Source organism: Trematosphaeria pertusa (genome assembly GCF_010094035.1).
Source record: "Trematosphaeria pertusa strain CBS 122368 unplaced genomic scaffold BU26scaffold_7, whole genome shotgun sequence".
Taxonomy (NCBI): Eukaryota; Fungi; Ascomycota; class Dothideomycetes; order Pleosporales; family Trematosphaeriaceae; genus Trematosphaeria; species Trematosphaeria pertusa.
The window spans coordinates 1,651,698-1,675,850 of record NW_022987218.1 but is presented as its reverse complement, the minus strand read 5'-3'; the positions used below and the strand labels follow the sequence as shown (position 1 = coordinate 1,675,850).

Genomic DNA, 24,153 nt, shown 5'->3' with positions numbered 1-24,153 from the left:
GCCTACTAGAAAGATAAGTCAGCACTTGACGCAGCTAGATCGTGAAGGAATGGTACAGAAACGCCGGGGCACTCATCGAAACGCCCTGTCGCGTTCTATCGTCGTTTAGAAGCGCTTACGCCCTCGATAGACCGTCACATATAGCCAAGCCCAAGGGGTACTAACGTGCGTTAGAGTCCGATTTGACTCGGCGACATGTCTTAGGGAGAAGGGAGAGCCGAATGCCCTACAGCGTCGTCGCGATCATACCTCGGTGTATTCGTCTACCTGTCTATCCCTTTTCTCAGCAGCCTCGCGCCTCCACTTCTCCCGTTCAAACCTCTTCTCTAGCTTGGCCCAGATGCATTGTCTCCCAACCCTCTGCTCTTCCTAGCTGCTATGCTTTTTTTTTTCTTCCGAGTCAGCGTTCTTTCGCTTCATCCCGTCGTTCCCCATCGTTCGACGCGTGCACGAAGCTAACGGAGCTGATTGCTGTCTCCAATTCTGGCTCGGAGTCCGTCGGGAACTTCTCGCGCGGGTAGGCAATCCGGACGACGACCTGGAGCGGTTTTTATGGCGCCATGCCAGCTGTTCGAATTTCTGAATTGAGCTGTAAGTGTGGTACGTGTAACCCCTGGGGGAGAGTAGCATGTATTCAGGGTAGAAGGCTGACAGTAAATGTGCGACAGAAGCGACAAGTAAGGACGACGTTAAGGCATGTATAACTTGAGCATAACCATTTTCAAATCGGCAGTGGAAGAGGAAGCCCAGCAAACCCGCTCGACGCAGCCGCTATCTCTGAACTTCCATCGCAGCGCCTTTTCCATTAAAGCTTCGCGCCTCCACTTCCTGTGCGAGACGCTCTGCATATCGTCAGTTCTTCCTTTCGTACTCCCCTCAGTACATCTCTCCAATCGCACTCACCTACCCCTTAACTACCTTGCTAACCTTGTACTCCACAACCGTGCCTTGGCCCGACTCTTTGACAAAATGGCCCGCAGCCACATACGTCCCATTCTCCTAAGGTAGCAGTACGATTAGCATATGTTTCGAAATGATATTTGTACCACGGAGTTAGCTCACCAGCTCCTTGTACTTCGCCGATCCCGTCTCGAAGTTGAACGTGACAAAAGAGTCGCCATAGTCCGTAGTTTTGGCGTCCGGCGTACCTCCCAGGACGGCTTTGACGCCCGCGGTGAGAGCGACAGTGCCTTTGTAATACATCGCAAAGATGGTGCCGTCGTTATTCCTTGCAGCGCGTCAGTGAGGTGCAGTGCATGGGAAGAGGAAACGAAGGAGCCTACTTGACCTGCGAGCGCACATCGAGACGCATATTACCGTCATCGGCGTCGTTGTGGATGTAGTCGTAGCCGACGCCATGTCTGGAATACCATCAATAACTCCCCTCTTGTGCACGGATCTGATTTCTGGATGCAAACGTACAGCTCGGCGTCAAGCGCTGGCTCGAAACCCGGCTCACTCTTTACGGTCCCGCTGACCATTGGCTATCACCACGTTAACAAGGCTCTCGTCTTCGTCAGCAGGGCTTGTACTTACCACAATAGCTAATTGTCTTCCCGCTTGTGCGCCTACGGCCATTGGCGCGTCGATATCTACGCGCACAGTGAACGCGGGTTGTAGGCTTGGGAAACCTGACATCTTGCTGGCTGCAATTGATCGATGGGGTGGTTTTGAAATGGAAGCAGGAGTAGGAAGGACTGGTGTGGATATGAGGACAATTTTGTAGGATGTCTGCCGATTTGTGAGGTGAGGAAGCTACGGATCCGACCCAGAGCTCAAAGCTACCCCGCCGACTGCCCCACTTCTCACACGCCGTCATCAGGTACGAGGCCGGACCCGGCTTTAGTGGCTCCTACTGCACAGCATGGCGCATCCTGTTCGACGATTGAAGTCTGTTGCTCCTTTCGGCCGCGGCCGCGCTCTAAAACCCGCTTATCCTATTCTTCACCTTCTTCTTTGAGGGTCTACCACCATGCCTACCTGGCTCAACCTGGCTTTGCACGATAAATCCGCCAAAAGGCTGGCTCTGACTCTGCGGGGCCGCTTGGCTACTAGTCGCATGAAGCGTTGGCCCTGGTGAACTTCTCAAAGTCGGCGGCTGCGGCTGTGGCTGTGTCGCTGCCATGCCTCTGAAAAGCTCCTCTTCTCTTTCCTGCCTCTTCTCCTGCCGCTGCTTCTTTCTTCTCGCCTTGTCACGCAATACCTGGCTTGCTTCTCGGTCTTCTTCCCACTCATCTTGCAGATTGCTCTCGGTTGCCTCCCAATCGTAGGTAGCAGGATCCGCTCCAGGCTGCCAGTGCATCAGAACTTCGTTGATACTAGCCGCTACGGTGATTGGTTGCGGTTGGCCCATTAGCAGGTGTTCGCTCAGGCTACTGAGCGGATTATATCCCGGAGTAATTGCCGGAGAGGGTGTCGGCGAAAACGCCTTGCTCGTACGGGGTGGAAGTGAAGACAGCACACGGGCAGATCCTGGAGGAGGGAAAGACGTATTCGACAGAGAAACGCTGCTGCGGCTTGAGGCAGGCTCAGAGCCACTTGGTTCCTGACTCGCCCGTGGACGACGTATGCGGAGGCTAGCTAGCACGGCTTCCGCTGCGATACGTCGAGAAAGGCGTTCTTTACTCTGGCGAGCTCGGATCGGGACCTCTGTCGGCAGCGGCATGATCCAGTTCTGAAGCAGGGTGTCGTAGAGGGACGACACGGTAGGCAGCTCTTCTGCAAGTCCGTCCGCCAAGTTAAGAACATGAGCACACGCAATACGCTGTAGCTGCAGCCTTTCTCGTTCATCTTCCAGGGGCAACAGATCCTGCAGCTTCGATGAGGTCTCATCGACGTCAGACAGACTTATGTCGAGCCCGGCAAAATCTAGCCTTTATTGATTAGCCTGCACGAGCTGAAGCAAACGAAGTACTTACAGTGTTCCTAGAGGAACGTCCACTGGGCCTTTTTCTTCTACCAACAGCTGCCTCGCCTCTGCGACCACAGCGGACATGTCCACCGGTTCTGGAAAAAGTGTATCTTCAACGATTGACGAGACTTTATTTACGAGCAGAGCATCGTAAAGAAAGCGATAGTCGACAGAATCTTGTGGGGCTCGTCGGCGTTGCCGCTCGACGGGCTCGGATAGGTCATATCGGCTCCTCTCCAGATTCCGGATTGCTGTATCACCCAACATATCCGGGACGATGAAGTCGTCCACCACTTCCGCCTCGGGCTGGCTGCGGATGATCTCGGTCCAGGAAGTGGGCTCAACGAACAAGGGAAAGTCGTGCTCCCGGTTGGAATAACGCGACAGCGAGTACAGCATCACCTGACGGACGGTGAGATCGGAGAGCAGCGCGGAAAGTTGATAGAACTCAATACCACTCTTCGAGTATGCTTGCCCTGGCCCCGATACTGGATCTTCACCAACATTTGCGCCGAAGTAGAGCGGTTCTAGATGAAATTGGATGATGCGCTGCTGCCCATTTTCCGGGTCCAAGCCATCCAGACGTAGGAGAGTCGGATCGGAGCTCAAAATTGACCGTGCGGGCTTGGAAGCATGATATTCGAAGCGAAAAGTCGTGACGAGGGCGTTCAGGCGCGAGTGAACGAAGACGAGGAATTCTGCTTGCCCCAGGTCAGCGGGTGAGCGAGGAGCGAGGCGACTATATTACCTTGGTGGGTTGAATGGACGCTGAGCTGTAGTGTAATGTCCTCCGGAGACCGGAAATGGCACCATGAGTCAAGGGTAGTAGCTCCCGCCGCGGTGTAACCGGCGTCAGCTGCCTCGTTGATACCATATACGTTGAGTAAGAAAAGTCGCGACGACGTCAACACGTAGCATTGGCGTTTATTTTTTGGGTGCTTCTTAACATCCAGGATCCAGTCAGACGAGTTCTCTGCGATCAGCCTCGGGCTTTCGAGCTGTATCAGGCTTGACTCCACATCGAAGACGGCAATCTGTCGCCTGTCATACACCGCGATCGTCTCCTTAGTGAGCCACAAGATGCGTGCCCAACCATCCTCTACTGGACTAGGCGTCGAAATGGCTTCATCCTCCGTGGAAGTGCACCTGTGCTGGCTGTTACATGTCAACGTGTATTGGCCCTCTTCATCGCCGTCGTGGACGTGCCAGACAGACCAGTTTCCCCGCTGGTCCACAAGGCCAAACTGACGCTGATTGTGCGGGTTGAAAGCGACGTCGGCGTGGGGCGTACCTCCCGTCTGTTCCATTGCAATGTGCCCAATTGGGCGTGCAGCTATGGGGGAGGGCGGGAGCGCAAAGTGGTCAGACGCCCCGACGGGCTTGCGTACATGGCCGCAGACAGGATGGAACAGAACTGTCCGCCGCGGAAGCCGTACGGCCAGAAAGGAATGCCGGTCTTCGGACTGAGCAAAGCACACTTGTTGAATAGGTGCCGCCTCCTCATTCCAGTATCCGCTCTCTCCATTTCTCATTGAAGGGCCCTCCAGCCATATGCTCTTGTCGAGTCCCCAGCCATGGTGCTCCGTGGTCAGCACGTGTAGGCAGAGTATATTGCCCAGCTCACCGGTCGGCAGCGCGAGTACCCGGAGCGGTTGGTGGTCGCAAGGGCCTTCGCAGGAGATCCAACCGAGGGACAGTAGGTGGCCAACGGCAGCATCGTATGTCGACGTAGCGGAGACTACTGCTGCGGAGATGTTTTCGAGCTCGGCAAGCTGGCTCTCGTCCGGCGCGAGAGCGGCAAGAACGGCATGGTCGCGGATGAGGCCCGTCGCCGCCTGGTGGATGCTGCGTGCTGGCCTGAAGACCTGGCGAGTTGGAAATCGTATCGCTGCAGGAACGACTGTCTCCCAACAGCCCAGCAAGTTCAACTCTCGCCTGGGCCTCCATGCGAAGGCCAATTCATCGCGTCTCAGACCAGACTCAAGGCGGCTAGTCGTTTGAAGCGATACGGCGTCTGAGTTGAGATCTTCGAGCAAGGGGGAGGGCGACGGCGAAGTCATTTCAAGGGACGAGGAAACGTTTTCGGGCGGCGGATGGTTGGGGAAAAAGGGCATTCGCTAGGAGAGACATGCTGTCTGCAAAGTACTCCTGGGAACGAAGTGGTGAAAGCAAACCCGGATGCAACGTGCACGCGTGAGAGGTAAGAACGACTGGTGACAGAGTTCACGCATGCCCCGCTTGTCGCGCTAACCCAAAAGCGCGCACTCACGTGAACATTTCGGTCATTTGTTATCCCGGCGCCGTTGTTTATTGTCGCATATGTAAACACTCCCCGCCTTATCGACCACCGCCTTACCCACCCTACTACGACTACGGCTGCGCCAAAGAAGCTCACCAGCATATCCACATACAGTTGCAGACACGCACATCAACTATGACGACCTTCGAACCCTCGCTCAGCGCCAGCCTGCGCGCATCGTCGCACGATGCGCCGTCCATGGCCGACCAGTTGCCCTCGATCAACTTCGGCTTCGACGAGCTGCGCAGTCGCATGAACCAGTTCACCGCCCGCTTTGACGACTTCATCGAGAAGGGCAGGAGGAGAGTCCTGGAGGAGCGCAACCAGTTCCGGATGAACGTCGCTGAGATTCACGGTAAAACCTTCTACTCTTCCTTTACAGCGCAGCACACATTCTAATATTCTCGACAGAGGACCAGCGAATGAAGAAGCGCGACATCGAAATCCTCGAGCTCAAACAGACACAGCACTCACAGACGCTCGCCAAAGAGTCGGCCGAGACGTCCGAAATGCAAGACGCCATAGCAACGCTTACCACGCAGCGCGACGAGCGTCTTTCCCACCGCGACGCCCTCCGCGCGCAGATCGCCGAGCTTCAGAAATCTGTCTCCGCGCGCCGAGAAGCGCAGCTCAAGCATCGCCGCTACCTGGACGGCCAGTCGCGCTACAACGAGCCCGAGCTCGACTTCTGGGAGAGCTACCTGGGCCTGCGCATCGAGGGCATGGGTAAACAGGACAGGCTGAAGTTCATCTTCGCCAATGTATGCGAGCGCGAGTGGGATCGTGAGGCGTGGTTCGAGCTGGATACGACGGAGAGGGAGTACAAGGTGCCTGAGTTCAGGCCTAAGGTGGAGCGTGACGAGGTCGATCGCGTCCTAGAGCACCTCAACGAGACGCGGGATTTCGCCTCCTTCCTGAAGGGCATGCGCGAGCTCTTCGTAGAGGCGTTGAAGTAGGGCCAAGCCGTCGGTACGTCTGGTGGGTTATGCATGGCATTGGTTGGGTCGTTGCATGGCATGACAGATTCTAGTGTAATACCCACAATACGATACTCTTGAAAACTGTCTTCATTCGTGTCGCTCTCATATTTTCTCATTCGCTCGCTGCTTATCAGACACCCTTTACTCTGTCACTGACTCCCGAGCCTCCATAGTCGTCCTACCTGTTTGTAATCTTGTAGTAGTCCGGCGCATACTCGGTCAGCCAGTCCATCTCAATACTCGTCAAGTCACGAATATATATCTTGTTACGCGCCTCCAGGATCTCATGGTAAATAACCCAGTCGGCCTTGCGATGCTAAAATCAATCAGCACATGAGCATCGAAGCCAAGGTGAGAGGACTTACAAAGAACACCGAGCTCGGATGCGCCCACAGCGTCGTATCCCCGCTCACCGGCTGAAAACTCCCATCGCTCTTCATCCTAGCCGCATGCGCAAAGAAGCCTGTGGTTAGACACCGGCTCACCCGCTCCACCATGTCCATTCCACCAGCGCGTTTCACATCCGCGCCGCCCAGCGCGCTTTCTTGGACGCCCATGCGCTCCAGGTAATGTCGCAGCTGCTTCCGCACGCTGACAGCCTTCAACATGGCTTTGTAGTTCAGACTGTTTTCGCGACACCACTGCGCGTCCTTCTTGCCCGCGCTGACGAAAGCCTCGTACACGTTGTACAGCGTGAGATGATCGCCTTCTTTGACGGCAAACTTGCGACGGGCTTTGTCGAGCAACTTCTGCGAGCCGTCGTGCGAGATGAAGACGTTGCCCTGCAACGTTAGCATCGCGGCTATAGTGAGCATTTCAGATAGGCAGCCGAACGCCGGCGCATTTAGCAGCGCTTTGGCGAGCATAGGCTCGAGTGGGAGTTCGGCCATGCGTGTTCCCAGGGGCTTTGTCAGACGTCCATGTATATCGACGGCGCCGAGTGAATACAAGACATCTAAGGCGCGGACGATGAGTTTCGACGGAGGGTTGGAGAGGTAATCGAACCGGACGAGGTTCGTGATGCCGAGGTTCATGAGTTGCAGGATTACGGGGGCGAGGTTGCTTCGCTGGATTTCAGGGAAGGTGGCGTCCTCGAGGGATGCGAATGTCTCTTCTGTATAGAGACGGTAGCACTTCCCTGCTCGTGTGCGACCAGCCCTACCCGCGCGCTGGGTGGCGGATGCCTTGGAGACCGGCACGACGCTTAGACGCTCGATTCCAAGGACGGGATCGTACGCGCGGAGCTTGACGAAACCGCAGTCGACGACGTGGATGATACCGTCGATGGTAACGGAGGCTTCCGCAATGTTCGTGGATACGATCACTTTCCGTGTGTTCTCAGCAGCCTTTTGGAAGACATACATTTGCTGATCGGTCGGAAGACCGGCGTAGAGAGGCAAGGGCTGAAGTGTTTTGTGACCCGGGCCTAAGTCGGCGATACGGTCTGCTATCGTGTCGATTGCCTTTTCGATCTCTTCGCGTCCAGTGAGGAAGAGGAGGACGTCACCGTCGTCTCCGCTGGTGTGGATGTCCATGACGGTGTCCACGGCTCGTTCGACATAGTCGTGGGTTGGCTCGGCAAGGTAGAAGACATCGACTGGATGCGTGCGTCCCTCGATGCTGATGATAGCTCCGTACTCCTCTTTCGTCTTCCCATTCACCGTCTCGCCTTCGTCAGGCGCAAAGAAGTCTAGAAACTTCTCCGCATCTAGAGTAGCGCTAGACACGACGACGCGCAGGTCCGGGCGCTTTCTGAGGACCTTCTTGAGCAAGCTGAGCAGGATATCAGAGCTCAGCGATCTCTCATGCGCTTCATCGACCATAACCACGGAGTACCGCTTGAGGAGCGGATCCACGAGCATCTCCCGCAGGAGCAGGCCGTCGGTGACGAACTTGATCTTTGTTTTCGCAGATGTCACATCTTCGAACCGAATAGAGTAGCCCACCTCTTGCCCGACCTGGCAATTCATCTCTTCAGCGACGCGTGCGCTTACGCTCGTTGCAGCTATTCTGCGAGGCTATTCAGAAACTAGCATTCGCACATCTTGATTGAGGACGACTGGATCATACCTGCGTCACAGCAATTTGGGAGCCGTTGGAGGTCCATCCTGCTTTGTGAAGAAACTGGGGTATCTGAGTAGTCTTGCCTATCAACGGGGAATGTTAGCAGAAACCCACTGGCTGGTCTCGCAAGATCTCAGTCCGCGTTTGCAGTGTCTTTGGCATGCGAAATGAGGTTTAGCATCTGTTTCGACGTACCGCTCCCAGTCTCGCCGACAATAATGGTAACAGGATGGGTTTCTATGGCGTAGAGAAGGGAGTCTTTGAGCTGAGCGATAGGGAGCAGAGCAGGCGGTTTGTATAGCTCTGCTATAAGGGCGCCGTCCCATCCTTCTCCTTCTTCTTCTTCTGCCATGCTTGATGGTGTAGAGTTCTGTTTCCGACGGAAATGCCAGAGTTGAGGAAGCCTAAGGTGGTCTTGAAGGTGAGAAGAAGCCTTTCAGCAAGGCAGCCAATAAGAGCGCACGAGGCCTTGGCAAGGGTCGCTTAGTCAGCCTTGCGTCCCCGACATGTCAGCCGCTTTGTCTATCAGCCAATTGTGAACAGGAGACGGTGGACAATATGCAAAGGCACGCGGAGTCTTGGCTAAAATGAGATGCAATCGGCGTATGCACTCTAGGCCTCCCAGCTAGTGTGATCCAATAGCGATATACCCATTAGAATAAACCAAGAACTAGAACAGTACCCGGTGCAGCCATTTCGCCCTGACTGAGGCATCTCCCATTTCCTCCTAATTACTTTCAAATCCGTCACTCAGACGGAGACTGCGCCAAAGTCGACCGTACGTTTAACACAGTAATCCTCCCGTTTCTCCGGATCCCCAGATACTCTCAGCGTCGCAATTCCAAGCGTATAGTTTGCCTCGGGCACCCTGCTCCCATGATTTAGATACCAATACCAGATGGCGGATACTGCGTGTGGCGATGAGAGGTCCGTTCGGGGATTGTATTGCTTTCAGAAGGCCCATGTTGCAACCGACAACCGCCGGGTCTGGGTGAACACGTCCTTGACGAGAGCTGATCTTGCCGATGAAGTCGTCGAAAGTGGCAAAGAGATCCGAGTACCCCAGGATTTCGAAGACTAGTTTTCCGTACGAGTATGTTCTCTCGGGCTTATTGCCCGCCAACGCCGAAAGCGAACAGACATTGGCGTTGGATATCGTGTGACCGAAGTGCGGCCGACAACAAATGGTAGTGAGGACAAGAAGAGCTCCAGATTTAAGAAGGCGTGTAAACGAAAAGATAGGAGCGACGAATCTTGTTAATACCCGACGTGGAAAGCACCTCCCTAAGCATAAACCCTTGCCATGAATCAACCAACGGCCGCATTTCCACTCCATCTCTCCGCATCATTTCCCACAGCTCTTCTTACGCTCTTTGCCATCATTCATCACCGCGTCCCCATCTCGGACCGCGGCCGCCTCTCCGCAGATCCAGCACCATGCAGAGCCTCCTCACACCGCCCACAGAACACCATCGCCATCTGATCCCCTCCGAGCCGCCCAGCACACCACCACCTCCAAGCCACTGCCGCGAACCCACCGCCACTGAGTCGCACTACGAAGATGTCGCCCTTAGATACGCGCAGTGGCTCGCCTAGGAGGTCGCCGACTACGCGCACGATATCACCTGCTGGCAACACTGGGGCATTCGTCCCAAAAAGACCTCACTGCAATTCGCGCACCACCTGCACACACACCAGGAGCAATTCCCCGAGCTCTGCGCGCTATACACACGCATGCGCGCCATACATCAGTACCTTCTACTTCAGGTGAACCGCGGCTTGTCTGCGCCCGGACAACTTCCTCTTGGGACACCCGACGCGCGGAGCATAAGAGCAGCGGGCCGGGCGATGGCGAAGCTTGCGAGGCTCTGCGCTACGTACTACTGCCAGCTCTGGCAATGGGAGAAGTACGGGCACGAACCAGAATGCCCGGATATGATCACGGTGTTGGATGGTGCTTGTTGGATGTTCCAAGAGCTGGAGGCGTGGTACGATCGATTGAAGGGCGTGCACGAGGGACTCCGTTGGGCGGCGGCGGATGCGGCGGCAGCTGTCGCCTGTCTTCACCCGTATGTCGGTATGTGGGCATGCCAACGGAGTCTGATGTTTTTAAGAGTCCCAAATCACGACGTGTGCTTTAGCGATTTTGCCCGCAGTACGATCCCAAGCTGGTGGGAGGACTGAAGTCATTGGGCTGGTTCGGAGGATAAGGCTTTCGCGGAGCTTCAAAATGGAGTGGAATTCTTGCACATTAATGATTCCCGTGTCCGACTCGCCAGTTCCCCTCATTTCCCCTCTTTTAGTGCGTACCTGCGAGGGATCCTCTAGTAATTAACCTAACGAAAGGAAGGCAAGACAACCGATGGGCGTTAGGCTCGACCACTATGACTGGAAAGAGAGACGCAGCATGCAAGATTATGATGGCAGGAATGATAATGGTATTGATTAAAACGTACTTGTTTCGTCGTGTTACGAAGGCCTTCCCTGCGAAGACCAAATCGAAAGATAATATAGTCGCTGAACTGACGATGAGACCCGATGATTCTTTTTGTACCCCAGTTGTGTTGCCGCCAACGCCAAGTGTCGAAAAGCGGAAGGAACGGGGTATATGCCTATCCAACCATGGCTGTTCGCGCACGTATCCGTAAGGTCAAGAATTCACCATCTCGACCCATCCCTCGCGATTCCTCTCTTCCCTGCTGGCATCGCCGCCGGTGAGCTCTCGCGCCATAGCATCCTTGGCGCCGCGCCGGCGGGCTCGCTCTCTTACGCTCCGCTCCTCCTTTTCACACTCCTTAATTGACTCCACAATCTCCAGCTCTTCGAAACGGGCGTCTTGAAGGTTGAGCTTCTGCCACTGCGGATGCTTCGGACATCGCTTCTTCAGGCAGACCGTCTCCTTTTCTTTCTCTTCACCGTTGACCACGATGACGGTTTCGCCATTGACAGTGGGAAGGGAGTCGACTTGCTCAGGGGTTGGAGATAGGGTCGAGAACTGGAAGGCAGCGCGTCCGGGTTTGCTGTTCCGCCAGCGGAGAAACTCGGCGTCCGACCACGAGAGACGAGAATCATAGCCGCAGAATTCCTTGACTTTGATTTTCTCTCGTTCGGCAACGCGTATCGCCTGTTCTTTCGCCATGCTGACAAACTTCTCCCGGTCCTTTAGAGCCTCTAATCTCTCTTTCAGCTGTGACTTCTCCTTGTGCAGAGCGGTAAGGCGCTCCGTCTCGGCCGCAGTGAGCGATAGGTCTTCAATCAGACTAGGGAGGCCATTGGGAAGGCTGCCATCAAAATTGGCCTTTGTCGGGGAAGCGGTTTGAGGCGGAGAAAGAACACCAGATCCGAGAGTCTTGAAGGCCTGGATATCCTTGGACTGCTCGACGAGAGCCTTGAGATCCTTCGCGCGAAGCACCCCACCCAGCGGCGTCGGCTCGTCGTCGTCGTCCGACACCACGTCCTCACCGTTCTTGCTGCTCTTCTTCTTCGACTTTTTCTTGGCTGAAGCCATGCTTTTCGCGCCCGCTGTCCGCTGTAGCTGCTCTTGGAAGAATATGACGCCACATTCGTCCGAGCAGTACTTGCTCTCCTTGCCTTTTGTTAGCCGGGCGGGCTTCCGACAGCCATCGCGCCTGCACATGGGCTTCCACGTTGTCTGCCCCCTGCCTTTCTCCTCGCAGAGCGGGCATATGAACTTGTCCACCAGATCCTCGTCTGCCTGCGACATGTTGACACAGGAGCCGTGAAACCAGTCGTCGCAGCCGCCGTCGCAGCCAATCATCCATTTGTGGTTGTCGGGCTTTTTGCAGATACAGTAGAGGGTGCTGTCCTCGGAAGATTCGGCGTCGTCGTCTGAAGCGTGCGCTTGCGAAGACTGATCTGGAGCGGGCGACGATTCTGCGGCAGGCGTGCCCGCTTGCGAGCCCTTCTTGACGCCCTTGCTCGATGTCGTCTTCGGGCGCGCGGTTGGGGTCACGGAGCGCGCCTTGGTGTCGCCGTCTGTGTCGAGCCTGCGCTTCTTGGACGGGGGTTTCTTGGCCGTCGCGGTGCCCTTTTTCTTAATGGCTGGCGTCACCGAGGGCGCAGGGCGTTTCTTTGACGGCGCAGACTTCGCACGCAGACCTAGATCGCTCTGCTTGGCAATCTCAATCGCTTTTAGTGTTTCAGCATCCATGCCGTCGGCCGTAACCGAGCGCTGCCGGTCGGACGGTTGTGCAACTGCGATCGAGGGCGTTACTTCGCGCGGTGTGCCGGAAGGCTCGTTCTTGATGACGGGCAAGGGCGAAGGCTGCTGCTCGCCGGCTTGTGAAAGAGGCAAGTTCGTGGAGATGGGATGCGGCGGTTCGTCGGTCGACTCGGGCTCGCGGATTTGCGTGACTGTAGGCTCGTCGCGTACAAAGGCGGGTTCGCGATTTTGTGTCTCATCGCGCCTGGACTCGGGCTCAGTCGAGCGCGACGGCGGCACCGTTTGAGACACATCCTTGCCATACGAGCTCGACGCAGGGCCCTCCTCCTGCATTTGTTCTTGGAGGGTGGTGGTGAGATGGTGAATGGGCGCCAGGACCGGCACGGGCGATGTCCTCGGTAGCAGTACCTGCCGGCGCTGCTCCTCGGGCGATCTGGAACCATGATGGTACTGCTCCAGCGTCGGCGAGTGCGCCTGCGGCTGCTCGATGGGTGGCGACGGCTCGACGGGCGCGGCGTGCGAGGAGAAGCTGCTGGTGCGGCGGGGCGGGTGCGCAAAGGCGGTGGGTGAGGGTAGCTCGCGCGTGGGTGCATACTGCTGGCCACTGCCCAGCGTCGCGAGCGTGGTGAGGGCGTCGGCGGCTTCGAAGGTCGTGGGCGCGACGTAGCTCTGCGGCGCTCGCGGCTGGCGCTGATCGGCCGCGGGCTCGTGGTTGAGGAGGGAGTTGATGCTGCTCATGGTGGGCGGGTTTTGGGGTTGTCTACGAAAAAGGGCGCGAGCGTGCGATAAACATGGTGCGGCGGACGGGGGCGAATGGCGAGGGCCAGACAAAAGACGGGGCGGATGGAGTGGAAAACGGAGCCGCGATGATGATATGAGCAGCTGAGGGCCGAGCGCTGGGCTTGGCGAGGGGCGTGAAATCCTGCAGCCACCAGCGCGCCAGCGCCGCACTTTTCTGGTGTCACGCATTCTCTGGCAGCTCATCGCACGCTATCTACTGCTCGCCTCGTCCTGCCCAACCCCCAGAGTGCGCGCCAGCCGCTGCTCAAGGTCCGCTACGCCGTCGCCATAGACGTTCCTCACGAAGTCCGCGACAGCTTCTCTGCCCACTTCCACCTTCCCCCGGGCACCGACGATGTAGTCCACGACTTCCTCGCCGCTCGACGAGTCCTTCACCTTGACAATATACCCTTCCTTAATCATGCGCCCCAAGACCTTGTCCGTAGAGTCCACGGGCGTGGACTGTTCTGCGTTCATGCGCTTGAGGAAGCGATCGAGCTTTCCCTCCGACAGCTGTCCGCCAGAGAGCAGTATAAGGGAGATTACCATCGTGTAAAGGCCGATGTAGGCGCCGTCCACATCCTCGACGTCCCCAACGGGCGCTCTGCCCGGGCCGATGATGTCGGGTGTGCGATACTGCTCCGGGAGGATGGTTTGCAGCACCCACATGTTGCTTGTCTTAGGCTGCGACTCTGCGCCCGCGGCGGCTACTATGTGTTAGACTACAGAAGATGTAGGTACGGAAAGTACGCACCTCGCTTCTGTCGCATCGTTACCTTTTCCTTGTTAGGTAGCTCCACCATACGCATGCCGAACACGTCCATAAGCTGTCCGTTGGCGGCGTCGAAGACATGCTTGAATGAGCGGACGTGGGTCCCGAGGACTGCGCTCGTTAGACGGGCGTTAGCATGGATTTGTCCACATACCTTTCTGATTTACATCCTGTCGCTTGATTGGGGTCCGTGAGTATTCACAGGCCAGTGCATACCGGACCAGGTTCTTGGACAGCTGCGCGACGCTCCCGCTGCCGTGTTCCTCCTCCTCGTCCAGGTCCTCGTCATAATCTGGAGTCTCTTCTTGCCGTCGATTCCGTAGTGACTGTGTTGGGGCAGGCAGGTCGTCGTCTGCACGCCGTTTCCGCGAAGCTGGTGGCATTGTCAACCCTCCAGCGCATGTCAATAATCGTCACGACGTGGAAAGTTTGGGCAGGGCCCTCGATAGGGCTGAGGCGGACGCGTCGCGCCTGCCCTTCACGCTAAAAGGCTGGGCAAGACATCATCGAGCTAAGCGATGCAAGCTCCGAGACATTCACTCACCTCATCCATCTCGCTCATGGGCCGCTTGCTCGAGTGCAGACGGAAAACATGACTCCCGCACGCCTCGCCGCCCGCAGACCGCTCTTCCGCTGCCTCAATGCGCCATCCCGCCCCCGGCCGCAGCTCCGAGATGTCTCCTACCAGCACGCCCCAAAGCCCAAAGCCGAGCGTCTCCCCGACCTCGACCACGTCTCGATCCACCGTGCGGAAGCAATGCGGCGGGCGCATTATATCCGGCGGCGGAATTGGCTGGCCCTGGGCGCAGCACTATCCATGATTGCGCCCATCGTCCTCGTCAGACTCTGGGATGTGCCGCCCGCCGATGCAAAGGACAAGAACGACAAGGGCAGCGGGGGAGTCTTGGACATGATCAGTCCCCGGCCGACCAGGACTGACTCTCCACGCGCCGCCGTCGGCGAGTTCCAGGGCAAGAAGGTGGTGATTGCGGCGGGAGACAAGATCATCGCTGCGCCCGCCTCGTCAGACAATCCCACCGCATCGGATGCGGACACGGTCGAGCTCGTCGAGACGGGCACGTCATACATCCCATACTTCCCCAAGACCATCATGCTTCCCACATCGTCTGGTCCGGAGGAGGTGGAAAGCGAGGCAGAGTATACGCTGCTGGGACTGGGCATAAGAAAAGTCTCCTTCCTCCGCGTCCAGGTCTACGTCGTGGGCTTGTACGTGCGCACTGCTTCTCTCCATATCCTGCAGAACCATCTCATCAACACCGTCAATCCTACCGCATCGGCACTGATCCCGGGCGAGAAGGAAGATCTCCGCAAAGCGTTGTTGGACCCCGAGAGGAGCAACCAGATCTGGACGTCTATCCTCAGCAGGACGGGTACGGATGCTGTCGACATGGCGTTCCGCGTGGTGCCCGTGCGAGGAACCGACTTCAAGCATCTCCAGGATGGATGGATGAGGGGCATCGCTTCGCGCACCGACCAAGTGCGACAGAAACAAGCCGAGCTCTTAAGACAGCAGGCTGCGGAGCAGAAGCAAATAGCGCTACCGAAGCCAGTGGACGAGGGCGAATTTTCGGACGAATCCTTCGGGCTCGCCATGAAAGAATTCAAGGCGCTTTTCCAGGGCCGCGGAAAGGCACCTAAGGGGAGCGTCGTATTACTGTCGAGGAACAAGCAGGGGGCTTTAAGTGTCATGTACCAGCCTGTTACCAGGACGAACAAGGGCGAGAAAATGGGCGAAGTGTCGAGATTAGGGGAAGTTACGGACGAAAGGGTCAGCCGGCTTGTCTGGCTGCTATACTTGGGAGGCCAGAATGTGAGCTCCGAGGATGCGAGGAAGAACATCGTCGACGGTTGTATTGGGATTGTTGAACGGCCTGTTGGCACCGTAGAGGGCATGGTGCAGTAAATACTCATACGCACATCTCAAAACAGGTCTCGTGTATTATACAAGTCCACTCGGAACTGGATAACAAGCAGGCACACTACTTATCATTCAATATCGCCCCACTCGCGTCGCACGACGGAAGCCGTCTTTTGGGTCAATTGATCCCTGCAGACCTGAGGCTTTAGAACTCGCAGCCGTACGTGTACATGGCTGCTTCCTTCCCTCCGTCGATTTCGCCTGTTTTCAATTTGGCTTGGTTGCAGTGTTTATACAAAGCACGAGACGATGGCAAAGGGCTCTGCAAAAGTGACGGTACACGTCGACTGAGACACTGAACGAACTTGTCGGTGCGTTTAAAAGCGCTTCGTCAATATCCAACCAGTCAATCTCATGAATAAGAATACCCGGCGTTATGCAAGGTTTTCCTATCCCTTAAGACGTCGAGAGAAGTTCCGCGCGCCATACTTTGATATATCCACCGGTATGTGCATGCATTCGGAGAAAAGAAGGCACGCGCGACCCGCTCGAACATATCTAGGTTACCGACCGCGGATGAGGGCTATCTAGACATGTATTGACTGGTTGACCCAAGCATGATGCTCGACTCGGTTGAAGTCGCAAGCGGCAGGTATCCGCCTTCTGAATAGCAACGGTAAGGCTGCTTCGCCCGCTAGTTACCCAGTACTAGGCTCACCGCATACGGAAGACGGGTAGTAGAGTGGAGTAGAAGACTCCATGAAGGCCAGAGAAGCCGTAGCTTGAATGATATGCCCATGCGTGATGGTTGTGAGGTTCGAGATGGTCGATGTCGTGAGCGATTCTGATAGGAGCCTGGTCTCGGCTCGTGCACGTGGCACTGGCGTCACCGAGCTCCAAACGACGTCAACCTTGCAGGGGACGTTGACCATGCGCTCAAATTCACGTCTGCCTGTGCATGCTAAACGTCGAAGCCTGCCCTCACGAAGCTCACACAGCTTTCTCTCACGCTCCACTCCATACCGTCACGCATTCACAGCTCTAGGGCACACAGAATCACACGCGACTCGCTCACGCGCGCCTCACTTCGGACACCGGGTCACCCTCAACTCTGAACCACAACACCTTCCTCACCTTTGGCGACCCTCTTCGGCCCATCGCCGGCATGGCGCCTCTCCGGATATCCATACCAGCAGCACACACGGACTCGACCGACGCAGGGAAAGACTTCACAGCGTACGAGATACGCATCGAGCATCCGTTTCCGCGAGCAACCACGACACTTCGCAAGCGCTACTCCGACTTCGCAGCGCTTGACTCAGCCCTCCGATCCCAAGTAGGCACCGCACCACCGTCTCCTCTCCCTCCCAAGTCGTGGCTCGGCGGTAGTCTGGGCAAGCTCGGGATCGGCAGCACTACGGGCTCTCCGGACCTGGTAGAGAAGCGACGCCAAGGACTGGAGACGTACCTGCAGACAATAGAGACAAGCGAGGACGGGCGATGGCGGATTTGCAAGGCATACAGGGACTTCTTAAGTCTAGGCGGCAGGGACAAGAAATTCGCGAATTTTCCGGGGTCACAGTTTGGCAAGGACAGGGTGAGGGACAGCTCGGACTGGCTAGACAAGTATAGCGAGGTCAAGAGCAATCTGCAAGATACACGGAGGTGGTTGACGCAGCGGGAGCAAGCTACGTCAGCGACAGCGCAGCATGAGGCGGGCGCGAATGCAAAGAAGGGACTCGTGCGGACGGGCTCGCTGCTATCTGCCCTGGACGAGGGGCTGAGCAGGTTAGGGGGCAGTCGAGGGGATGAATGGAGCGGTGAGAAGCTGGGCGATGGTGAGATACGGCGTCGGCGCGATCTGATCAGCACTTCCCGCAAGGAGCGCGATGGCCTCGAAAGTGTGCTCAACACCATGGCCGTGAAGGCTGCAGTCTCAGGCTCCGGCTCGTCGACACCCTCAACCTCGTCCGCCGCCGTTACAAACGAGCAGAAAGCCGGCCTCTTCAGCCGCGCGAATCAAGCCGCGTCGGGACGGCGCGTACTGGGCGCTCCGGCTAAGGAGACGGAGCGGACGCGGGAGCTCGACAACGAAGGCGTGCTGCAGCTCCAGAAACAAATCATCGCGGAGCAAGACCAGGACTTGGTGGACCTGACAACCGTAGTGCGGCGGATGAAAGAGATGGGCGTGCAGATCAACCAGGAAATCGTGGAGCAAAATGCTATGCTCGGTCTGCTGGGTGAGGATGTAGAGCGGGTCGACGGCAAGATGCAGATTGCGAAGAAGAGAATCAACAAGATCAAGTGAACAGGCTATGTCACCTGTTGCCGCTCGATAAAGAAGTCCTGACCGCCTCTGTACGTCGCCAAATGCTTTCCCTTGCTGGCGTAGCTTCTCTCGCCTGGCTGACTTCACCCTCTCTCCACCGCCCTTCTCGAAACTTTTCGCCCACCACCCCCGCAGTATATAACTCCGGCAGCGCCTCACTCTTAACCTTCGACTCTCAATCTATACTTGTTCTTCCAAGCTGGGAAAGTCTACCAGCGAATTCAGTCTCTGCTCCGACCTCTGCTCGTGCCTCCTCCACCATGACGCTCACCAATATCCTCACCATCATTATGACCTGGGCTCTCGCTCTCGCCCTTCCCACCGGTTAGGGTTCCGCCCAGCCTGCTCCCTTTCCCAAGCTAACACGATTGCAGACCGCGCCCACACCCCCAACCTCGTCGGTGTCTCTTCCCGCGACACCCTCGACACGCTGCTCGACATCAACTGTCGCGGCAGTGTATTATGCATTGGCTGCGAGCAGATAGCACAACATCAAGGCGATGATCGACACCATACCCGATGACAAGTATTATTCCAGCGGCCAGCAAATCGCCTGCACCAAGTGTGATCCGCCCAACTGGGCCGGTCTGTGTGCCTTCACGCAGAAGATGGGCACCACGACGGTCGCAGGGTGGTATATAAAGGAGAAGATGAAGAACCTGAAGGACCACGGATGCACTGATTGTGGCAGCGTGCCTATCTATCCCGGCAACGATGTCAATAAGGGGGGTTTGACAGTCAATTGGGTCCACAAAGGCTGTGGGTAGAAGGTGTGCTAAGGACGCACTTCGTTGAGGACTTTGTGCGAACCCGTTGCTCGGTAATGGTCGCTTTCGTCGGGGCGTGGTCTCGCTGGGGAACGGCAATTCCTCAAGCTATGGCCTCCGGATATGGACATATCCAGAGAGAGATTTAGTAACGGATACACGGCCTTGATACAATGGACAATCTTGAACACATAATAACCTTCAGGCACTATGTCGACGCGCTGGATGGACTTCTGCGGAGCTACACCAAAGCCGGCCAGGATGAATGCTCGACACCAAACTAGCGGGGCAGCTTATGCACACAGCCCCACGCTTCAGCCCCCAAACACCGCACACCTTACAACGTCCCTCGTATCACGCGGTAGGGCTAACGAATAGCACAGCCATGTTCCCCTTGCTGTGGCTGCCATCGCGCATTGCAAATCATGTTCGCTGCCTGCCGGGACGAGCACCGGATGCCTTGCGCCACGCTCTCTGACCGCATCTGCAGCACATAGCGGATGACTTTCTCACCAAGTCTACAAACTAGCCATGCGGTGTACAGCATACACACCGGTGAGCTTGGTTCGAGGAAAGCGGAAGGGCTGAGGGCGCTGGTGGTTTGTAAGACCCTCAACAGTGTCATCGTCATCTTGGCCAGGCAACCAGTGTTCCCTGTATACCCTCTGCATATATCTGGAATGGCCCCAACGCATTGCACTATTGGCCCCGGGAGCTATATACGAACATTCATCCCTATACGGCAGCCGCTCGATCCAGACAAACGTCGACTGGAAACGTAAACCACCACCACAATGGCCGCCCTCGGCGACATCCTCAGCATCGCCCACGTCCTAAAACGCGCCTACGACCTCTACAACAACTGCCAATCCGCGCCCTCCGAGCTCCGCCTCGCGCGCGAGCACATCCACGCCCTGGCCCTCTGCCTCGAGGGCGTAAAATCCGACCTCGTCAACAACCCGCGCTCCTTCGTGCACCAGCGCAACGACATCGCGCGGACGCGCCAGCACGCGCTCAAAGCGCACGTCGGGCTGTGCGAGAAGGCGCTGCGGCGCATGGAGCGGCTGCTGAAGAAGTACCAGGGGTTTAAGCAGCAGCATGTTAGTCTGTGGGACCGGTTCCGCTGGAGCACCGACGGCAAGAAGGAGATTGCCGAGTGTAAGGCCGACTTGGTCGTCGCGACGAGCGTGCTGGATGTGTTTTTGAGTAAGGAGGGGATTAGTGTGCTCTGGAGGCTCGAGGGCACTGTTGAAGCGCTGACGAGGCAAATCGATGGCCTCGCGCGGCAGTTGGGCGCGCTCGCTGCGCTGGTACCGCCTCCTGTTAACGGCGAGAGGGCCGCTAGACCGCGCTCTGGATCCAATGTCACGAGGACGCTGGTGCTGAGTCTCGTCCTCGCGCGCCTGAGGAAAGCACTCAGGGGCTATCGGAGGAAGAAGCTCGGCGGGCGGAAGAAAACGCCGCCTCTGGGCGGCCCGAAGAGACCGCATCCCGCTACGAGGGTGAACTCTGGCTTCAAGCTGGACAAGAAGCGGAGCGAGACACTGCGGAGCTATGCGTCGAATATCGCAACCGCTGCATCTCCACCGCCGCCGTACAAGCCGCGTCGCACACGCACACCTAGCCCGGACTTCTACTACCTACCCAACAACTCCTCCTCCCCACCGCCAAAACCAATCCGCCGCTCAAGCTCCATGCAGCGGCTGCTCGGCCGCGGCGGCAAAGAGCACCCCGCGGGAATAGGCCTCCTCCCCGCCGAGCACTACGAATGCTGGAAAGTCGGTGTCGGCAGCCTGGCCTTCGGGCCGAAAACCGCGCCGCAGTTCCTGCCGCACCGGCGCGGGCAGATGCAGTTGCGCAAGATGGCGGCGGTGTTCAAAGAGGCGAGTCTGTATGATGGGAAAGCGCTGAACGAGCGGGATGCGCGGGTCAAGCTGCTTTTGAACGAGAAGAACAAGAGGGAGAAGAAGAAGAAGGGCGGGAGTGGGAAGACGTGGTATTTTGTTGCGGCGCGGGTGGTGAAGAGAGATCCGGGGAAGTCGGGCATGGTGGTTGTGGAGAAGGCTATTGTTATCTTAGTACGGCGGTGAGGAGATGTAATTTATGTATTTATGGACGGGAGAGCTCTATATAGACTCCAGTCCGATGCTACTATGATCGCTTGCAAACATGGACATCTGCTGCGAACGTCAGCACTTGTCCTCTATACTCCTCAAACACGCTCTCATCCACCCTAAAACTGACATCTCGCATCATGCGGAATCCGCAAGAACATCGTCACGCCCGGGAAGAAGAGCCTCAGCAAAGCGAGCGGATCCCACAAAGATCTACAATGTGGCTTAGCTACCGGGCCCGGCCTCAGCCTCGGCGGCCTATACGTTATCCCAGTGTATCGCAAGAAAAGTCAAGCTCCACAGCTGGCGGATATCGCTCTCAGTCGTTGAGTACGAGCTAAAGGGCACGACCTGGAATCCGTTGTCGTACTTCCAGCTCCACATTTCGCCGCTCAGCTGGTCGCTGTTGGCGTTGATGAGATCCCAGAGGTGGTTGTAGGCAGTGAGGACTTTCTTCTGGAGGTTCCCGTCGTTGCAGAAGTCTGTGACGGGGTTAGTGAGTAGGCAGACAAATGGGTGCAAAGTGAGCGCAGGGAGGAGGGGCTTACCTGGTTGGTCGCCTGTACGGCAGCGATCGAGTTGGCGCGCGAGTCCTGCAGCCATCATGGCGAGCTGCCAGCTCCACACGACGGTGCCGTGGTAGTCAGAGTTCTTGAAATTAGAGGCGATGCTAGCGTCACCGCCATATGCCGGGTTGGCAACGAACAAGCCCACATCGCTGGACAAGCCGGCGGGAAATGTGCGCAGGATGTTGTCTGCGGTCTGGCCTAGATATGCGCTGAGCTGGGTTTGGTTCGTAGTGTTGAGCAGGAAGTGGCGGAAGCAGTCATCGGTGTTCATGACGCGGACTACGTCTCCATTGCTACCCAGCGCGAGACCGTAGAACGTAACATCCTCGGTGATGTCATCGCCGTTGGAAGGTCCCGCGAAGGAGGACTGGCTGACGTAGTCTGAGAGTAGGCTTTTCGCTTCGGATGCACCAACATTGACCTGGAAGAACTGCAGCGTGGAGTCCTCCCATACCTGCGCATATTGATCGGCTGTGTCTTTCCAGTCGGAGTGGTCCGGAAAGAAGCCGGCGCTGCTCAAAGCGGCGATGGCACGCAGTGCGCTAGGGACGAGTGCGGTGTTGACGTCGTAGGGTATTCTACCTCCTGCAAGCCCATTATTGGAGTCTCGCCATTCTCCCACGGATTCGCCGTCTTTCAGGTGGATGAGATTGGCAACGGTCTGCCCACCCTTCGCAGCGAATGCAGCACTCGTCTTCATGATCTTCTCAGCCGTGAGCTGTGCGAGCGCCGAATACGCGAGTCCAGAGTTTTCAGCTAGAAAAGAAGCCTTGGTACCCAGAAAGTCCGAAGCGCGATCCTTTCCTATTTGCGTATCCACAAAGTAATTCTTCATGAGGACGGGCAGGAAGTAATCGGTGTCAATCATCTTGTAGTCGCAGCCTGGCGCCGTGGATTTGATACCCTTCTGGCGGTTGAGCAAGGTCGAATAGTCGCCGATAATCTCTTCATGGCATACTGTTCCGTCCGCTCGGTTGATGCGCTCCAGAACCGCCGCAATAACTGCCTCAATCGCGCCTCCTTCTCCTTGGCTGAGGATCGGCTGCATGAGCAGCGCCGAAATCATGCTGTCGCGACCAAAGTAGGTTAGGAACCGCCAAGTGCCAGCAAGTAGTTTCTCCTTGTATGAGAGGAAGGATAGGGAGATTGTCTGGTCTGGGTTCTGGTTGATCAAGCCCGCAGATGCTTCGTCGAGCACTTGCTGCGGACTCAGCTGTTGCATCTGAGGGTAGTTGAAGGTCGCTGAAAATCGATAGGTGCCAGTTCCAAAGCGGACGGTGTATTTATCGCCCGGGATAATCTTGACTGCATCTGCGCCGCTAGATGGCGAAAAGTCGAGCCATGTCGTCGTGGTGTCGTCGAACCATGTGCGGTAGATGGTGGCGCCATCGTCATTGTATTTGACGATCTGGACAGCATTCTGGGCATCCTTATTGAGATTGCCTCCACCCTCGGTGTAGTCCCGAATATTACGGATACTACCCAGTATTGGTAGCGTAAGGATAGCTGGCGAGTCGAAGTGAATAAAACCAGAGACGCCCACCCGGGGATTTGGATTCCCGGGCAGGTTCACGGAGTCAAGAATCTGCCCGGATGCCGTGCTGTTCTCCAAGTGCAAGCCCAGAGTTCCACTGTTGCCGTTCTCGGGCTTGAAAAAGGCGGCGATTCCACTGTTGCCGGCGGGCCATGCGATGAGCAATCGGGGGCTGGCGTCACTGCCCGAGCCTGGGCTTGTGAGGATTACGTGGGAGCTCGAGTGGCAGTCCGAAAGGAAATAGCTCTCGTACGGCGGGTCGGACAGTTGTAGTCTTGAAGCAGTACACGTACCATCTTGTGCAAGGGTTGTTGGACTAAGCAGTGCCGCAACTAGGAGCCAGACGGAGAGTAGGGCAGCCATGGTTGGCTCTCTTTAGTGCTGTGCGAGTCTCCATCTTGTATAGCTCCCCCGGAGCGCGCTTTATATACTAGCGTACCCCGGGTGAAGTGAACGGACGTGAAAGTAACGGACGTCATTTTTCGCGTCGCGTGGTAGAACCGTGCGCGCACTATGACAACGGTCTCTTGGACAGGCTCTCCCGAACTTCCAAATTCGTGGGGTCAAAGTGCGGCGGCTAGAAGTGAAGCGTGCCTGGTGATTGAGAGACGGTGTCTGCAGTGACACGGTCCGATGACTGAAGGTCCAAGAACAGGCTAAAACGCTAGGCCCGAAATGGCAAGGCTCCCCCTGTCCTTGCTAGCTCCCTCTTAAGCGGCATCTCGCGCTCAAGTTTCGACGATAATTGCTGCATCATTGGTGTCTTTCTGATGGCCACGAGCGATCTTCATTAACCACACGCGACGGCGCCTGCCTCTTCGGTCGCTCCAGGCCAAGCCCAGATCTAGTTGCACTTCCCCACACGCGCAACCCGGTACCAAACCCAGTCACATCCCTGAAATATCGACCGTCATGCATTTGATGAGTAGATTCTTCTTCCCACGTGCTCTATGTCCCTTTGTCCTTTACGTA

The 24,153-nt window shown here is 56.8% G+C and overlaps 11 protein-coding genes across 11 annotated transcripts; 6 read left to right on the top strand and 5 right to left on the bottom strand.

Annotated features, from left to right (window-relative positions):
* Positions 1–400: 400 nt before the first annotated feature.
* On the bottom strand, positions 401–4,971 carry BU26DRAFT_505331 (uncharacterized protein; the record flags this gene model as incomplete). The annotated part of the gene is made up of 9 exons (XM_033826843.1): positions 401–538; positions 928–999; positions 1,063–1,228; positions 1,284–1,361; positions 1,423–1,484; positions 1,537–1,697; positions 1,981–2,873; positions 2,919–3,609; positions 3,660–4,971. 9 exons carry the CDS (start codon positions 4,969–4,971, stop codon positions 401–403), a joined length of 3,573 nt encoding a protein of 1,190 aa, XP_033684284.1.
* Positions 4,972–5,259: 288 nt separating this feature from the next.
* Positions 5,260–6,335, top strand: BU26DRAFT_457269 (uncharacterized protein). The gene is made up of 2 exons (XM_033824940.1): positions 5,260–5,565; positions 5,622–6,335. The coding sequence occupies exons 1-2, from the start codon at positions 5,346–5,348 to the stop codon at positions 6,164–6,166; spliced, it is 765 nt and encodes a 254-aa protein (XP_033684283.1). The 5' UTR covers positions 5,260–5,345; the 3' UTR covers positions 6,167–6,335.
* Positions 6,276–8,662, bottom strand: BU26DRAFT_519399 (P-loop containing nucleoside triphosphate hydrolase protein). The gene is made up of 4 exons (XM_033829040.1): positions 8,450–8,662; positions 8,261–8,337; positions 6,556–8,208; positions 6,276–6,506 (listed from the first exon to the last, which is right to left on the bottom strand). The coding sequence occupies exons 1-4, from the start codon at positions 8,604–8,606 to the stop codon at positions 6,369–6,371; spliced, it is 2,025 nt and encodes a 674-aa protein (XP_033684282.1). The 5' UTR covers positions 8,607–8,662; the 3' UTR covers positions 6,276–6,368.
* Positions 8,663–8,886: 224 nt separating this feature from the next.
* BU26DRAFT_315660 (uncharacterized protein) lies at positions 8,887–9,801 on the bottom strand. The gene has a single exon (XM_033821979.1). It carries the CDS (start codon positions 9,588–9,590, stop codon positions 9,039–9,041), a length of 552 nt encoding a protein of 183 aa, XP_033684281.1. The 5' UTR covers positions 9,591–9,801; the 3' UTR covers positions 8,887–9,038.
* On the top strand, positions 9,790–10,671 carry BU26DRAFT_315621 (uncharacterized protein). The gene has a single exon (XM_033821978.1). The coding sequence runs from the start codon at positions 9,989–9,991 to the stop codon at positions 10,436–10,438; it is 450 nt and encodes a 149-aa protein (XP_033684280.1). The 5' UTR covers positions 9,790–9,988; the 3' UTR covers positions 10,439–10,671.
* Positions 10,540–14,372, bottom strand: BU26DRAFT_595036 (MAGE-domain-containing protein; the record flags this gene model as incomplete). Its single annotated transcript, XM_033834921.1, has 6 exons — positions 10,540–10,564; positions 10,711–10,880; positions 10,917–13,387; positions 13,436–13,924; positions 13,972–14,100; positions 14,144–14,372. The coding sequence occupies 6 exons, from the start codon at positions 14,370–14,372 to the stop codon at positions 10,540–10,542; spliced, it is 3,513 nt and encodes a 1,170-aa protein (XP_033684279.1).
* On the top strand, positions 14,176–16,095 carry BU26DRAFT_519396 (uncharacterized protein). Its single transcript, XM_033829039.1, has one exon. It carries the CDS (start codon positions 14,582–14,584, stop codon positions 15,911–15,913), a length of 1,332 nt encoding a protein of 443 aa, XP_033684278.1. The 5' UTR covers positions 14,176–14,581; the 3' UTR covers positions 15,914–16,095.
* A 695-nt stretch (positions 16,096–16,790) lies between these two features.
* On the top strand, positions 16,791–18,567 carry BU26DRAFT_315600 (Phox-like protein). The gene has a single exon (XM_033821977.1). The coding sequence runs from the start codon at positions 17,034–17,036 to the stop codon at positions 18,174–18,176; it is 1,143 nt and encodes a 380-aa protein (XP_033684277.1). The 5' UTR covers positions 16,791–17,033; the 3' UTR covers positions 18,177–18,567.
* BU26DRAFT_564926 (killer toxin) lies at positions 18,458–18,964 on the top strand (the record flags this gene model as incomplete). The annotated part of the gene is made up of 3 exons (XM_033833326.1): positions 18,458–18,521; positions 18,572–18,654; positions 18,683–18,964. The coding sequence occupies 3 exons, from the start codon at positions 18,458–18,460 to the stop codon at positions 18,962–18,964; spliced, it is 429 nt and encodes a 142-aa protein (XP_033684276.1).
* A 794-nt stretch (positions 18,965–19,758) lies between these two features.
* Positions 19,759–21,054, top strand: BU26DRAFT_505325 (uncharacterized protein; the record flags this gene model as incomplete). The annotated part of the gene is made up of 1 exon (XM_033826842.1): positions 19,759–21,054. One exon carries the CDS (start codon positions 19,759–19,761, stop codon positions 21,052–21,054), a length of 1,296 nt encoding a protein of 431 aa, XP_033684275.1.
* Positions 21,055–21,195: 141 nt separating this feature from the next.
* Positions 21,196–23,792, bottom strand: BU26DRAFT_315596 (uncharacterized protein). Its single transcript, XM_033821976.1, has 2 exons — positions 21,627–23,792; positions 21,196–21,560 (listed from the first exon to the last, which is right to left on the bottom strand). Exons 1-2 carry the CDS (start codon positions 23,542–23,544, stop codon positions 21,337–21,339), a joined length of 2,142 nt encoding a protein of 713 aa, XP_033684274.1. The 5' UTR covers positions 23,545–23,792; the 3' UTR covers positions 21,196–21,336.
* Positions 23,793–24,153: the final 361 nt, after the last annotated feature.

Coding starts and splice junctions, on each gene's coding strand:
- BU26DRAFT_315600 (XM_033821977.1), top strand. CDS start 17,034: ATGGCGCCTCTCCGGATATCCATACCAGCAGCACACACGGACTCGACC.
- BU26DRAFT_315660 (XM_033821979.1), bottom strand. CDS start 9,590: ATGGAGTGGAAATGCGGCCGTTGGTTGATTCATGGCAAGGGTTTATGC.
- BU26DRAFT_315596 (XM_033821976.1), bottom strand. CDS start 23,544: ATGGCTGCCCTACTCTCCGTCTGGCTCCTAGTTGCGGCACTGCTTAGT. Junction 21,561..21,626: donor CCGTACAGGCGACCAACCAG/GTAAGCCCCTCC, acceptor ACCCCGTCACAG/ACTTCTGCAACGACGGGAAC.
- BU26DRAFT_519396 (XM_033829039.1), top strand. CDS start 14,582: ATGACTCCCGCACGCCTCGCCGCCCGCAGACCGCTCTTCCGCTGCCTC.
- BU26DRAFT_315621 (XM_033821978.1), top strand. CDS start 9,989: ATGCGCGCCATACATCAGTACCTTCTACTTCAGGTGAACCGCGGCTTG.
- BU26DRAFT_457269 (XM_033824940.1), top strand. CDS start 5,346: ATGACGACCTTCGAACCCTCGCTCAGCGCCAGCCTGCGCGCATCGTCG. Junction 5,566..5,621: donor GAACGTCGCTGAGATTCACG/GTAAAACCTTCT, acceptor TATTCTCGACAG/AGGACCAGCGAATGAAGAAG.
- BU26DRAFT_519399 (XM_033829040.1), bottom strand. CDS start 8,606: ATGGCAGAAGAAGAAGAAGGAGAAGGATGGGACGGCGCCCTTATAGCA. Junction 8,338..8,449: donor TGTCGGCGAGACTGGGAGCG/GTACGTCGAAAC, acceptor CCCCGTTGATAG/GCAAGACTACTCAGATACCC. Junction 8,209..8,260: donor CCCAAATTGCTGTGACGCAG/GTATGATCCAGT, acceptor GTTTCTGAATAG/CCTCGCAGAATAGCTGCAAC.